General features: G+C 51.6%; 1 protein-coding gene across 2 annotated transcripts in view; it reads left to right on the forward strand.

Moving 5' to 3' along the window:
* Positions 1-10,734: 10,734 nt before the first annotated feature.
* SPAG17 (sperm associated antigen 17) overlaps positions 10,735-16,517 on the forward strand; it is a 274,579-nt gene continuing 268,796 nt past the window's right edge. For both annotated transcript variants that reach the window (XM_088463601.1, XM_088463602.1), the window contains exon 1: positions 10,735-10,834. In XM_088463601.1, the coding sequence (XP_088319727.1) occupies positions 10,736-10,834 (99 nt within the window). In that variant the 5' untranslated portion in view covers position 10,735. The remainder of the gene's footprint in view (positions 10,835-16,517) is intronic.

The following is a 16,517-nucleotide window of genomic DNA, read 5'->3' on the forward strand; positions in this document are numbered from 1 at the left end:
AGCAGCAGTGACATCTATAGAGGCGGCTGTACAGTACTAGGCAGCCCAGCGGCAGTGACATGAATAGAGGCGGCTGTACAGTACTAGGCAGCCCAGCAGCAGTGACATCTATAGAGGCGGCTGTACAGTACTAGGCAGCCCAGTGGCAGTGACATGTATAGAGGCGGCTGTACAGTACTAGGCAGCCCAGCGGCAGTGACATGTATAGAGGAGGATGTACAGTACTAGGCAGCCCAGCAGCAGTGACATGTATAGAGGAGGATATACGGTACTAGGCAGCCCAGCAGCAGTGACATGAGTAGAGGAGGATGTACAGTACTAGGCAGCCCAGCAGCAGTGACATGTATAGAGGAGGTTGTACAGTACTAGGCAGCCCAGCAGCAGTGACATGTATAGAGGAGGATGTACAGTACTAGGCAGCCCAGCAGCAGTGACATGTATACAGTAGGATGTACAGTACTAGGCAGCCCAGCAGCAGTGACATGTATAGAGGAGGATGTACAGTACTAGGCAGCCCAGCAGCAGTGACATGTATAGAGGAGGATGTACAGTACTAGGCAGCCCAGCAGCAGTGACATGTATAGAGGAGGATGTACAGTACTAGGCAGCCCAGCAGCAGTGACATGTATAGAGGACGATGTACGGTACTAGGCTGCCCAGCAGCAGTGACATGTATAGAGGAGGATGTACGGTACTAGGCAGAGCAGCAGTGACATGTATAGAGGAGGATGTACGGTATTAGGCAGCCCAGCAGCAGTGACATGTATAGAGGAGGATGTACAGTACTAGGCAGCCCAGCAGCAGTGACATGTATAGAGGAGGATGTACGGTACTAGGCAGCCCAGCAGCAGTGACATGTATAGAGGAGGATGTACAGTACTAGGCAGCCCAGCAGCAGTGACATGTATAGAGGAGGCTGTACAGTACTAGGCAGCCCAGCAGCAGTGACATGTATACAGTAGGATGTACAGTACTAGGCAGCCCAGCAGCAGTGACATGTATAGAGGAGGATGTACAGTACTAGGCAGCCCAGCAGCAGTGACATGTATAGAGGAGGATGTACAGTACTAGGCAGCCCAGCAGCAGTGACATGTATAGAGGTGGATGTGCAGTAGTAGGCAGCCCAGCAGCAGTGACATATATAGAGGAGGATGTACAGTACTAGGCAGCCCAGCAGCAGTGACATGTATAGAGGAGGATGTGCAGTACTAGGTAGCCCAGCAGTAGTGACATGTATAGAGTAGGATGTACGGTACTAGGCAGCCCAGCAGCAGTGACATGTATAGAGTAGGATGTACGGTACTAGGCAGCCCAGCAGCAGTGATATGTATAGAGGCGGCTGTACGGTACTAGGCAGCCCAGCAGCAGTGACGTTTATAGAGGAGGCTGTACAGTACTAGGCAGCCCAGCAGCAGTGACATGTATAGAGGAGGCTGTACAGTACTAGGCAGCCCAGCAGCAGTGACATGTATAGAGGAGGCTGTACAGTACTAGGCAGCCCAGCAGCAGTGACATGTATAGAGGTGGATGTACAGTACTAGGCAGCCCAGCAGCAGTGACATGTATAGAGGAGGATGTACAGTACTAGGCAGCCCAGCAGCAGTGACATGTATAGAGTAGGATGTACAGTACTAGGCAGCCCAGCAGCAGTGACATGTATAGAGGAGGATGTACAGTACTAGGCAGCCCAGCAGCAGTGACATGTATAGAGGAGGCTGTACAGTACTAGGCAGCCCAGCAGCAGTGACATGTATAGAGGTGGATGTACGGTACTAGGCAGCACAGCAGCAGTGACATGTATAGAGGAGGATGTGCTGTACTAGGCAGCCCAGCAGCAGTGACATGTATAGAGTAGGATGTACGGTACTAGGCAGCCCAGCAGCAGTGACATGTATAGAGTAGGATGTACGGTACTAGGCAGCCCAGCAGCAGTGACATGTATAGAGGAGGATGTACAGTACTAGGCAGCCCAGCAGCAGTGACATGTATAGAGGAGGATGTACAGTACTAGGCAGCCCAGCAGCAGTGACATGTATAGAGGAGGATGTACAGTACTAGGCAGCCCAGCAGCAGTGACATGTATAGAGGACGATGTACGGTACTAGGCTGCCCAGCAGCAGTGACATGTATAGAGGAGGATGTACGGTACTAGGCAGCCCAGCAGCAGTGACATGTATAGAGGAGGATGTACAGTACTAGGCAGAGCAGCAGTGACATGTATAGAGGAGGATGTACGGTACTAGGAAGCCCAGCAGCAGTGACATGTATAGAGGAGGATGTACAGTACTAGGCAGCCCAGCAGCAGTGACATGTATAGAGGAGGATGTATGGTACTAGGCAGCCCAGCAGCAGTGACATGTATAGAGGAGGATGTACAGTACTAGGCAGCCCAGCAGCAGTGACATGTATAGAGGAGGCTGTACAGTACTAGGCAGCCCAGCAGCAGTGACATGTATACAGTAGGATGTACAGTACTAGGCAGCCCAGCAGCAGTGACATGTATAGAGGAGGATGTACAGTACTAGGCAGCCCAGCAGCAGTGACATGTATAGAGGAGGATGTACAGTACTAGGCAGCCCAGCAGCAGTGACATGTATAGAGGTGGATGTGCAGTAGTAGGCAGCCCAGCAGCAGTGACATATATAGAGGAGGATGTACAGTACTAGGCAGCCCAGCAGCAGTGACATGTATAGAAGAGGATGTGCAGTACTAGGTAGCCCAGCAGTAGTGACATGTATAGAGTAGGATGTACGGTACTAGGCAGCCCAGCAGCAGTGACATGTATAGAGTAGGATGTACGGTACTAGGCAGCCCAGCAGCAGTGATATGTATAGAGGCGGCTGTACGGTACTAGGCAGCCCAGCAGCAGTGACATGTATAGAGGAGGCTGTACAGTACTAGGCAGCCCAGCAGCAGTGACATGTATAGAGGAGGCTGTACAGTACTAGGCAGCCCAGCAGCAGTGACATGTATAGAGGAGGCTGTACAGTACTAGGCAGCCCAGCAGCAGTGACATGTATAGAGGTGGATGTACAGTACTAGGCAGCCCAGCAGCAGTGACATGTATAGAGGAGGATGTACAGTACTAGGCAGCCCAGCAGCAGTGACATGTATAGAGTAGGATGCACAGTACTAGGCAGCCCAGCAGCAGTGACATGTATAGAGGAGGATGTACAGTACTAGGCAGCCCAGCAGCAGTGACATGTATAGAGGAGGCTGTACAGTACTAGGCAGCCCAGCAGCAGTGACATGTATAGAGGTGGATGTACGGTACTAGGCAGCACAGCAGCAGTGACATGTATAGAGGAGGATGTGCAGTACTAGGTAGCCCAGCAGCAGTGACATGTATAGAGTAGGATGTACGGTACTAGGCAGCCCAGCAGCAGTGACATGTATAGAGTAGGATGTACGGTACTAGGCAACCCAGCAGCAGTGACATGTATAGAGGCGGCTGTACGGTACTAGGCAGCCCAGCAGCAGTGACATGTAGAGAGGAGGCTGTACGGTACTAGGCAGCCCAGCAGCAGTGACATGTAGATAGGAGGCTGTACAGTACTAGGCAGCCCAGCAGCAGTGACATGTATAGAGGAGGATGTACAGTACTAGGCAGCCCAGCAGCAGTGACATGTATAGAGGAGGCTGTACAGTACTAGGCAGCCCAGCAGCAGTGACATGTATAGAGGTGGATGTACAGTACTAGGCAGCCCAGCAGCAGTGACATGTATAAAGTAGGCTGTACAGTACTAGGCAGCCCAGCAGCAGTGACATGTATAGAGGAGGATGTACAGTACTAGGCAGCCCAGCAGCAGTGACATGTATAGAGGAGGCTGTACAGTACTAGGCAGCCCAGCAGCAGTGACATGTATAGAGGAGGATGTACAGTACTAGGCAGCCCAGCAGCAGTGACATGTATAGAGGAGGATGTACAGTACTAGGCAGCCCAGCAGCAGTGACATGTATAGAGGAGGATGTACAGTACTAGGCAGCCCAGCAGCAGTGACATGTATAGAGGAGGATGTACAGTACTAGGCAGAGCAGCAGCAGTGACATGTATAGAGGAGGATGTACAGTACTAGGCAGCCCAGCAGCAGTGACATGTATAGAGGAGGATGTACAGTACTAGGCAGAGCAGCAGTGACATGTATAGAGGAGGCTGTACAGTACTAGGCAGCCCAGCAGCAGTGACATGTATAGAGGAGGATGTACAGTACTAGGCAGCCCAGCAGCAGTGACATGTATAGAGGAGGATGTACAGTACTAGGCAGCCCAGCAGCAGTGACATGTATAGAGGAGGATGTACAGTATTAGGCAGCCCAGCAGCAGTGACATGTATAGAGGAGGATGTACAGTACTAGGCAGAGCAGCAGCAGTGACATGTATAGAGGAGGATGTACAGTACTAGGCAGCCCAGCAGCAGTGACATGTATAGAGGAGGATGTACAGTACTAGGCAGAGCAGCAGTGACATGTATAGAGGAGGCTGTACAGTACTAGGCAGCCCAGCAGCAGTGACATGTATAGAGGAGGATGTACAGTACTAGGCAGCCCAGCAGCAGTGACATGTATAGAGGAGGATGTACAGTACTAGGCAGCCCAGCAGCAGTGACATGTATAGAGGAGGATGTACAGTACTAGGCAGCCCAGCAGCAGTGACATGTATAGAGTAGGCTGTACAGTACTAGGCAGCCCAGCAGCAGTGACATGTATAGAGGAGGATGTACAGTACTAGGCAGCCCAGCAGCAGTGACATGTATAGAGGAGGCTGTACAGTACTAGGCAGCCCAGCAGCAGTGACATGTATAGAGGAGGATGTACAGTACTAGGCAGCCCAGCAGCAGTGACATGTATAGAGGAGGATGTACAGTACTAGGCAGCCCAGCAGCAGAGACATGTATAGAGGAGGATGTACAGTACTAGGCAGAGCAGCAGCAGTGACATGTATAGAGGAGGATGTACAGTACTAGGCAGCCCAGCAGCAGTGACATGTATAGAGGAGGATGTACAGTACTAGGCAGAGCAGCAGTGACATGTATAGAGGAGGCTGTACAGTACTAGGCAGCCCAGCAGCAGTGACATGTATAGAGGAGGATGAAAAGTACTAGGCAGCCCAGCAGCAGTGACATGTATAGAGGAGGATGTACAGTACTAGGCAGCCCAGCAGCAGTGACATATATAGAGGAGGATGTACAGTACTAGGCAGAGCAGCAGCAGTGACATGTATAGAGGAGGATGTGCAGTACTAGGCAGCCCAGCAGCAGTGACATGTATAGAGGAGGATGTACAGTACTAGGCAGAGCAGCGGCAGTGACATGTATAGAGGAGGATGTACAGTACTAGGCAGCCCAGCAGCAGTGACATGTATAGAGGAGGATGTACAGTACTAGGCAGAGCAGCAGTGACATGTATAGAGGAGGCTGTACAGTACTAGGCAGCCCAGCAGCAGTGACATGTATAGAGGAGGATGTACAGTACTAGGCAGCCCAGCAGCAGTGACATGTATAGAGGCGGATGTACAGTACTAGGCAGCCCAGCAGCAGTGACATGTATAGAGGCGGATGTACAGTACTAGGCAGCCCAGCAGCAGTGACATGTATAGAGGAGGATGTACAGTACTAGGCAGCCCAGCAGCAGTGACATGTATAGAGGAGGATGTACAGTACTAGGCAGAGCAGCAGCAGTGACATGTATAGAGGAGGATGTACAGTACTAGGCAGCCCAGCAGCAGTGACATGTATAGAGGAGGATGTACAGTACTAGGCAGCCCAGCAGCAGTGACATGTATAGAGGAGGATGTACAGTACTAGGCAGCCCAGCAGCAGTGACATGTATAGAGGAGGATGTACAGTACTAGGCAGCCCAGCAGCAGTGACATGTATAGAGGTGGATGTACAGTACTAGGCAGCCCAGCAGCAGTGACATGTATAGAGGAGGATGTACAGTACTAGGCAGCCCAGCAGCAGTGACATGTATAGAGGAGGATGTACAGTACTAGGCAGCCCAGCAGCAGTGACATGTATAGAGGAGGCTGTACAGTACTAGGCAGCCCAGCAGCAGTGACATGTATAGAGGAGGCTGTACAGTACTAGGCAGCCCAGCAGCAGTGACATGTATAGAGGAGGCTGTACGGTACTAGGCAGCCCAGCAGCAGTGACATGTATAGAGGAGGATGTATGGTACTAGGCAGCCCAGCAGCAGTGACATGTATAGAGGAGGATGTACGGTACTAGGCAGCCCAGCAGCAGTGACATGTATAGAGGAGGCTGTACGGTACTAGGCAGCCCAGCAGCAGTGACATGTATAGAGGAGGCTGTACGGTACTAGGCAGCCCAGCAGCAGTGACATGTATAGAGGAGGATGTACGGTACTAGGCAGCCCAGCAGCAGTGACATGTATAGAGGAGGCTGTACGGTACTAGGCAGCCCAGCAGCAGTGACATGTATAGAGGAGGCTGTACGGTACTAGGCAGCCCAGCAGCAGTGACATGTATAGAGGAGGCTGTACGGTACTAGGCAGCCCAGCAGCAGTGACATGTATAGAGGAGGCTGTACGGTACTAGGCAGCCCAGCAGCAGTGACATGTATAGAGGAGGATGTACGGTACTAGGCAGCCCAGCAGCAGTGACATGTATAGAGGAGGATGTACGGTACTAGGCAGCCCAGCAGCAGTGACATGTATAGAGGAGGATGTACGGTACTAGGCAGCCCAGCAGCAGTGACATGTATAGAGGAGGATGTACGGTACTAGGCAGCCCAGCAGCAGTGACATGTATAGAGGAGGATGTACGGTACTAGGCAGCCCAGCAGCAGTGACATGTATAGAGGAGGATGTACAGTACTAGGCAGCCCAGCAGCAGTGACATGTATAGAGGAGGATGTACAGTACTAGGCAGCCCAGCAGCAGTGACATGTATAGAGGAGGATGTACAGTACTAGGCAGAGCAGCAGTGAAATCTATAGAGGAGGCTGTACAGTACTAGGCAGCCCAGCAGCAGTGACATGTATAGAGGAGGATGTACAGTACTAGGCAGCCCAGCAGCAGTGACATGTATAGAGGCGGATGTACAGTACTAGGCAGCCCAGCAGCAGTGACATGTATAGAGGAGGATGTACAGTACTAGGCAGCCCAGCAGGAGTGACATGTATAGAGGCGGATGTACAGTACTAGGCAGCCCAGCAGCAGTGACATGTATAGAGGAGGGTGTATAGTACTAGGCAGAGCAGCAGCAGTGACATGTATAGAGGAGGATGTACAGTACTAGGCAGCCCAGCAGCAGTGACATGTATAGAGGAGGATGTACAGTACTAGGCAGCCCAGCAGCAGTGACATGTATAGAGGAGGATGTACAGTACAAGGCAGCCCAGCAGCAGTGACATGTATAGAGGAGGATGTACGGTACTAGGCAGCCCAGCAGCAGTGACATGTATAGAGGAGGATGTACGGTACTAGGCAGCCCAGCAGCAGTGACATGTATAGAGGAGGCTGTACGGTACTAGGCAGCCCAGCAGCAGTGACATGTATAGAGGAGGATGTACGGTACTAGGCAGCCCAGCAGCAGTGACATGTATAGAGGAGGATGTACGGTACTAGGCAGCCCAGCAGCAGTGACATGTATAGAGGAGGCTGTACGGTACTAGGCAGCCCAGCAGCAGTGACATGTATAGAGGAGGCTGTACCGTACTAGGTAGCCCAGCAGCAGTGACATGTATAGAGGAGGATGTACGGTACTAGGCAGCCCAGCAGCAGTGACATGTATAGAGGAGGATGTACGGTACTAGGCAGCCCAGCAGCAGTGACATGTATAGAGGAGGATGTACGGTACTAGGCAGCCCAGCAGCAGTGACATGTATAGAGGAGGATGTACGGTACTAGGCAGCCCAGCAGCAGTGACATGTATAGAGGAGGATGTACGGTACTAGGCAGCCCAGCAGCAGTGACATGTATAGAGGAGGATGTACGGTACTAGGCAGAGCAGCAGCAGTGACATGTATAGAGGAGGATGTACAGAACTAGGCAGCCCAGCAGCAGTGACATGTATAGAGGAGGATGTACAGTACTAGGCAGCCCAGCAGCAGTGACATGTATAGAGGAGGATGTACAGTACTAGGCAGCCCAGCAGCAGTGACATGTATAGAGGAGGCTGTACAGTACTAGGCAGCCCAGCAGCAGTGACATGTATAGAGGAGGCTGTACAGTACTAGGCAGCCCAGCAGCAGTGACATGTATAGAGGAGGATGTACAGTACTAGGCAGCCCAGCAGCAGTGACATGTATAGAGGAGGATGTACAGTACTAGGCAGCCCAGCAGCAGTGACATGTATAGAGGAGGATGTACAGTACTAGGCAGCCCAGCAGCAGTGACATGTATAGAGGAGGATGTACAGTACTAGGCAGCCCAGCAGCAGTGACATGTATAGAGGAGGATGTACAGTACTAGGCAGCCCAGCAGCAGTGACATGTATAGAGGAGGATGTACAGTACTAGGCAGCCCAGCAGCAGTGACATGTATAGAGGAGGATGTACAGTACTAGGCAGAGCAGCAGTGACATGTATAGAGGAGGATGTACGGTACTAGGCAGAGCAGCAGTGACATGTATAGAGGAGGATGTACGGTACTAGGCAGCCCAGCAGCAGTGACATGTATAGAGGAGGATGTACGGTACTAGGCAGAGCAGCAGCAGTGACATGTATAGAGGAGGATGTACAGTACTAGGCAGCCCAGCAGCAGTGACATGTATAGAGGAGGATGTACGGTACTAGGCAGCCCAGCAGCAGTGACATGTATAGAGGAGGATGTACGGTACTAGGCAGCCCAGCAGCAGTGACATGTATAGAGGAGGATGTACGGTACTAGGCAGCCCAGCAGCAGTGACATGTATAGAGGAGGATGTACGGTACTAGGCAGCCCAGCAGCAGTGACATGTATAGAGGAGGCTGTACGGTACTAGGCAGCCCAGCAGCAGTGACATGTATAGAGGAGGCTGTACGGTACTAGGCAGCCCAGCAGCAGTGACATGTATAGAGGAGGCTGTACGGTACTAGGCAGCCAGCAGCAGTGACATGTATAGAGGAGGCTGTACGGTACTAGGCAGCCCAGCAGCAGTGACATGTATAGAGGAGGCTGTACGGTACTAGGCAGCCCAGCAGCAGTGACATGTATAGAGGAGGCTGTACGGTACTAGGCAGCCCAGCAGCAGTGACATGTATAGAGGAGGCTGTACGGTACTAGGCAGCCCAGCAGCAGTGACATGTATAGAGGAGGCTGTACGGTACTAGGCAGCCCAGCAGCAGTGACATGTATAGAGGAGGATGTACGGTACTAGGCAGCCCAGCAGCAGTGACATGTATAGAGGAGGATGTACAGTACTAGGCAGCCCAGCAGCAGTGACATGTATAGAGGAGGATGTACAGTACTAGGCAGCCCAGCAGCAGTGACATGTATAGAGGAGGATGTACAGTACTAGGCAGCCCAGCAGCAGTGACATGTATAGAGGAGGATGTACAGTACTAGGCAGCCCAGCAGCAGTGACATGTATAGAGGAGGATGTACAGTACTAGGCAGCCCAGCAGCAGTGACATGTATAGAGGAGGATGTACAGTACTAGGCAGCCCAGCAGCAGTGACATGTATAGAGGAGGATGTACAGTACTAGGCAGCCCAGCAGCAGTGACATGTATAGAGGAGGATGTACAGTACTAGGCAGCCCAGCAGCAGTGACATGTATAGAGGAGGCTGTACGGTACTAGGCAGCCCAGCAGCAGTGACATGTATAGAGGAGGATGTACGGTACTAGGCAGCCCAGCAGCAGTGACATGTATAGAGGAGGATGTACGGTACTAGGCAGCCCAGCAGCAGTGACATGTATAGAGGAGGATGTACGGTACTAGGCAGCCCAGCAGCAGTGACATGTATAGAGGAGGATGTACAGTACTAGGCAGCCCAGCAGCAGTGACATGTATAGAGGAGGATGTACAGTACTAGGCAGCCCAGCAGCAGTGACATGTATAGAGGAGGATGTACAGTACTAGGCAGCCCAGCAGCAGTGACATGTATAGAGGAGGATGTACGGTACTAGGCAGCCCAGCAGCAGTGACATGTATAGAGGAGGATGTACAGTACTAGGCAGCCCAGCAGCAGTGACATGTATAGAGGAGGATGTACAGTACTAGGCAGCCCAGCAGCAGTGACATGTATAGAGGAGGATGTACGGTACTAGGCAGCCCAGCAGCAGTGACATGTATAGAGGAGGATGTACAGTACTAGGCAGCCCAGCAGCAGTGACATGTATAGAGGAGGATGTACAGTACTAGGCAGCCCAGCAGCAGTGACATGTATAGAGGAGGATGTACAGTACTAGGCAGCCCAGCAGCAGTGACATGTATAGAGGAGGCTGTACGGTACTAGGCAGCCCAGCAGCAGTGACATGTATAGAGGAGGATGTACGGTACTAGGCAGCCCAGCAGCAGTGACATGTATAGAGGAGGATGTACAGTACTAGGCAGCCCAGCAGCAGTGACATGTATAGAGGAGGATGTACAGTACTAGGCAGCCCAGCAGCAGTGACATGTATAGAGGAGGATGTACAGTACTAGGCAGAGCATTAGGGATGAGTATAGAGGCGGCCGTTGTACTGGGCTCTGGCAGCCTAGCAGCAGTTAGTGGGCGGAGCCTCTGTGACGTCGCCGGCGGTTGCTAGGTGACCAGGCGCGTCCCCCGGAAGTACACAGAGAACCCTCAGACATGAGTCCTAAGCGGTCCAAGAGCTCCGTGTCCTCCGCCGCCGCCCCCGGGGGTTCCCGGTCCTGGGAGTCCGCGCTCATCAGCGCCCAACTGGAGGAGGTACCGTGTCTGTGCCGGCGTCTGCCTGATACCCCTCATCCCATCTCTACTCCCTTCCCACCCTGTGTCCTGTCGCCCCCCCGTGTCCTGTCGCCCCCCCGTGTCCTGTCGCCCCCCCGTGTCCTGTCGCCCCCCTGTGTCCTGTCACCTTCTCTGTCCTGTCGCCCCCCCTGTCCTGTCGCCCCCCTGTGTCCTGTCACCTTCTCTGTCCTGTCCCCCTATTTACTGTCCCCCAATGTCCTTTTCTCATGTTACTCGCACTGTAGTTATCTCTTTGTACTTATCCCCATTGTTATTTTACCCCAATATCCAGTTACCCCTAGTGTCCTGTTACCCTTACCACACGTAAAATGTTACCCCCATTGTCCTGTCACCGCCAATGCCTTGTTACCCCTGTGCTGACGACATCCCTCGTTATTGATAGCACAACCTGTTGGTGTTCTGGTGACGATGTAATGACCCATGTATTGATAGCACAATGTGTAGGTGACCGGCCTCCCTTGTGTCCTCTATAATGAAGGATACAGATGTTTACACTGGCCGTATCTCCTGAGCCTGGTGTATGTGCTGCTTTCCTTGCAGCTGAGGGGGTGTAACTGGCTGGTTATAGGCCATACGCCTGTATTACAGAGAGGGCTTGGTGTGACGGTATTGCGGCCATGCGGTGCTGTGTGTACGTGTAATTACGCCTGTATTACAGAGAGAGCTTGGTGTGACGGTATTGCGGCCATGCGGTGCTGTGTGTACGTGTAATTACGCCTGTATTACAGAGAGAGCTTGGTGTGACGGTATTGCGGCCATGCGGTGCTGTGTGTAAGTGTAATTACGCCTGTTTTACAGAGAGAGCTTGGTGTGACGGTATTGCGGCCATGCGGTGCTGTGTGTATGTGTAATTACGCCTGTATTACAGAGAGGGCTTGGTGTGACGGTATTGCTGTCATGCGGTGCTGTGTGTACGTGTAATTACCCCTGTATTACAGAGCGGGCTTGGTGTGACGGTATTGCGGCCATGCGGTGCTGTGTGTATGTGTAATTACGCCTGTATTACAGAGAGGGCTTGGTGTGACGGTATTGCGGCCATGCAGTGCTGTGTGTATGTGTAATTACGCCTGTATTACAGAGAGGGCTTGGTGTGACGGTATTGCGGCCATGCAGTGCTGTGTGTACGTGTAATTACGCCTGTATTACAGAGAGGGCTTGGTGTGACGGTATTGCGGCCATGCGGTGCTGTGTGTATGTGTAATTACACCTGTATTACAGAGGGGGCTTGGTGTGACGGTATTGCTGTCATGCGGTGCTGTGTGTACGTGTAATTACGCCTGTATTACAGAGAGAGCTTGGTGTGACGGTATTGCGGCCATGCGGTGCTGTGTGTATGTGTAATTACGCCTGTATTACAGAGAGGGCTTTGTGTGACGGTATTGCGGCCATGCGGTGCTGTGTGTACGTGTAATTACCCCTGTATTACAGAGAGGGCTTGGTGTGACGGTATTGCGGCCATGCAGTGCTGTGTGTATGTGTAATTACGCCTGTATTACAGAGAGGGCTTGGTGTGACGGTATTGCCGCCATGCAGTGCTGTGTGTATGTGTAATTACGCCTGTATTACAGAGAGGGCTTGGTGTGACGGTATTGCTGTCATGCAGTGCTGTGTGTACGTGTAATTACGCCTGTATTACAGAGAGGGCTTGGTGTGACGGTATTGCTGTCATGCAGTGCTGTGTGTACGTGTAATTACGCCTGTATTACAGAGAGGGCTTGGTGTGACGGTATTGCAGCCATGCGGTGCTGTGTGTATGTGTAATTACACCTGTATTACAGAGGGGGCTTGGTGTGACGGTATTGCTGTCATGCGGTGCTGTGTGTACGTGTAATTACGCCTGTATTACAGAGAGAGCTTGGTGTGACGGTATTGCGGCCATGCAGTGCTGTGTGTATGTGTAATTACGCCTGTATTACAGAGAGGGCTTGGTGTGATGGTATTGCGGCCATGCAGTGCTGTGTGTATGTGTAATTACGCCTGTATTACAGAGAGGGCTTGGTGTGACGGTATTGCGGCCATGCGGTGCTGTGTGTACGTGTAATTACGCCTGTATTACAGAGAGAGCTTGGTGTGACGGTATTGCGGCCATGCGGTGCTGTGTGTACGTGTAATTACGCCTGTTTTACAGAGAGAGCTTGGTGTGACGGTATTGCGGCCATGCGGTGCTGTGTGTATGTGTAATTACGCCTGTATTACAGAGAGGGCTTGGTGTGACGGTATTGCTGTCATGCGGTGCTGTGTGTACGTGTAATTACCCCTGTATTACAGAGCGGGCTTGGTGTGACGGTATTGCGGCCATGCGGTGCTGTGTGTATGTGTAATTACGCCTGTATTACAGAGAGGGCTTGGTGTGACGGTATTGCGGCCATGCAGTGCTGTGTGTATGTGTAATTACGCCTGTATTACAGAGAGGGCTTGGTGTGACGGTATTGCGGCCATGCAGTGCTGTGTGTACGTGTAATTACGCCTGTATTACAGAGAGGGCTTGGTGTGACGGTATTGCGGCCATGCGGTGCTGTGTGTATGTGTAATTACACCTGTATTACAGAGGGGGCTTGGTGTGACGGTATTGCTGTCATGCGGTGCTGTGTGTACGTGTAATTACGCCTGTATTACAGAGAGAGCTTGGTGTGACGGTATTGCGGCCATGCGGTGCTGTGTGTATGTGTAATTACGCCTGTATTACAGAGAGGGCTTTGTGTGACGGTATTGCGGCCATGCGGTGCTGTGTGTACGTGTAATTACCCCTGTATTACAGAGAGGGCTTGGTGTGACGGTATTGCGGCCATGCAGTGCTGTGTGTATGTGTAATTACGCCTGTATTACAGAGGGGGCTTGGTGTGACGGTATTGCTGTCATGCGGTGCTGTGTGTACGTGTAATTACGCCTGTATTACAGAGAGAGCTTGGTGTGACGGTATTGCGGCCATGCAGTGCTGTGTGTATGTGTAATTATGCCTGTATTACAGAGAGGGCTTGGTGTGACGGTATTGCGGCCATGCAGTGCTGTGTGTATGTGTAATTACGCCTGTATTACAGAGAGGGCTTGGTGTGACGGTATTGCTGTCATGCAGTGCTGTGTGTATGTGTAATTACGCCTGTATTACAGAGAGGGCTTGGTGTGACGGTATTGCGGCCATGCGGTGCTGTGTGTATGTGTAATTACACCTGTATTACAGAGGGGGCTTGGTGTGACGGTATTGCTGTCATGCGGTGCTGTGTGTACGTGTAATTACGCCTGTATTACAGAGATAGCTTGGTGTGACGGTATTGCGGCCATGCGGTGCTGTGTGTATGTGTAATTACGCCTGTATTACAGATAGGGCTTGGTGTGACGGTATTGCGGCCATGCAGTGCTGTGTGTATGTGTAATTACGCCTGTATTACAGAGAGGGCTTGGTGTGACGGTATTGCGGCCATGCGGTGCTGTGTGTATGTGTAATTACGCCTGTATTACAGAGCGGGCTTGGTGTGACGGTATTGCGGCCATGCGGTGCTGTGTGTACGTGTAATTACGCCTGTATTACAGAGCGGGCTTGGTGTGACGGTATTGCGGCCATGCAGTGCTGTGTGTATGTGTAATTACGCCTGTATTACAGAGAGGGCTTGGTGTGACGGTATTGCGGCCATGCGGTGCTGTGTGTATGTGTAATTACGCCTGTATTACAGAGAGGGCTTGGTGTGACGGTATTGCGGCCATGCGGTGCTGTGTGTGTGTGTAATTACGCCTGTATTACAGAGAGGGCTTGGTGTGATGGTATTGCGGCCATGCGGTGCTGTGTGTGTGTGTAATTACGCCTGTATTACAGAGAGGGCTTGGTGTGATGGTATTGCGGCCATGCGGTGCTGTGTGTACGTGTAATTACGCCTGTATTACAGAGGGGGCTTGGTGTTATGGTATTGCGGCCATGCGGTGCTGTGTGTATGTGTAATTACGCCTGTATTACAGAGAGGGCTTGGTGTGATGGTATTGCGGCCATGCGGTGCTGTGTGTACGTGTAATTACGCCTGTATTACAGAGAGGGCTTGGTGTGACGGTATTGCGGCCATGCGGTGCTGTGTGTATGTGTAATTACGCCTGTATTACAGAGAGGGCTTGGTGTGACGGTATTGCGGCCATGCGGTGCTGTGTGTATGTGTAATTACGCCTGTATTACAGAGAGGGCTTGGTGTGACGGTATTGCGGCCATGCGGTGCTGTGTGTATGTGTAATTACCCCTGTATTACAGAGAAGGCTTGGTGTGACGGTATTGCGGCCATGCGGTGCTGTGTGTATGTGTAATTACGCCTGTATTACAGAGAGGGCTTGGTGTGATGGTATTGCGGCCATGCGGTGCTGTGTGTACGTGTAATTACGCCTGTATTACAGAGAGAGCTTGGTGTGACGGTATTGCGGCCATGCGGTGCTGTGTGTATGTGTAATTACTCCTGTATTACAGAGAGGGCTTGGTGTGACGGTATTGCGGCCATGCGGTGCTGTGTGTGTGTGTAATTACGCCTGTATTACAGAGAGGGCTTGGTGTGACGGTATTGCGGCCATGCGGTGCTGTGTGTACGTGTATGTAATTACACCTGTCCTGAGACGTACCTTATGCACCAGGCACGGGGCTGGCGCACGTACAAACTGATAATGTCTATGAAACTAGGTGTATGGAGGGGGGTATACAATTCTGCATATGAGTAAATATATACACTGTTTGTTTTGTGAAGTGCCCGCAGTGCGGGAGACGTTATGGCCGACCTGCGTTAAAGTCTGCTTCAGCTTTTCTATCTGCGGTTGTGAATCTAAACTGTACCCATTTTGGAACTGTAAGTAAGCATTGGCTGGTGCAATGCTCCATAGTGCCCCTGCAATGCTGGTCGTAGTAAGATCGTGCACTGATAGCTGTAATACTCAGGATCAGTGACACATGCTATCCTACCTAAGTTCTGTGTCATGGATAACAGCAGTGATGTCATGTCAGCTAAGGGTGCACGCTTGCACTCCCAAAAATCAGGACGGATAGGAGGGATTGCATTGTCACCGCCCAGTTTCTGCCCCAAAACGCCATATTTCCCAGAAGAATAGATCTGGCCGCATTCTGTCCGAATAGGACGGATATATATGCAAAGATGCGCAAATTTGCATCTGCACGTGATCTCGCCATTTGCGCCCGTGAACAGAGATCTCTTTGACTCAGGATGAGGCCCTACGTTATTTCAGCGGTGTTGGTTCCGAGGAGTTTCTTTGTTTTTGACTCTGGGCGGATGGCGTTATCTTCCATATGCTGCGTAGGACTGAGTGGTCTTATTCTAGACACGCGGCCTAGTCTGGCGCTTGCGTCATAGACACCTGGAAATGTGCCCGTACCTGTATCTCTGCGTAAAAATATGTTACCCCATAGCGTCTCCGATATACCCTACAGTAATTTCTCCTGCCCCAGGTGTACCTGTCACTTACTCTATACCGCAGGCTCCTTGTATAGAAGATACTAACTAGGCCCCCAAGGACGATAGAACATGTATAAGGAATAAGGAAGAACATGTATAAGGAAGTGTTCTATTGTCCTTGGGGCCTATTTATCAAAGATAAAAAGGCGTCATTTATACGTCCAGTCTTCTTCATCTTCTTGTAACCCGGCAGTGGTCGAGCTCCGCGGCGA

The sequence above is a fragment of the Taudactylus pleione genome, unplaced genomic scaffold, assembly GCF_031769625.1.
Source record: "Taudactylus pleione unplaced genomic scaffold, aTauple2 ptg001412l, whole genome shotgun sequence".
Lineage (NCBI taxonomy): Eukaryota > Metazoa > Chordata > Amphibia > Anura > Myobatrachidae > Taudactylus > Taudactylus pleione.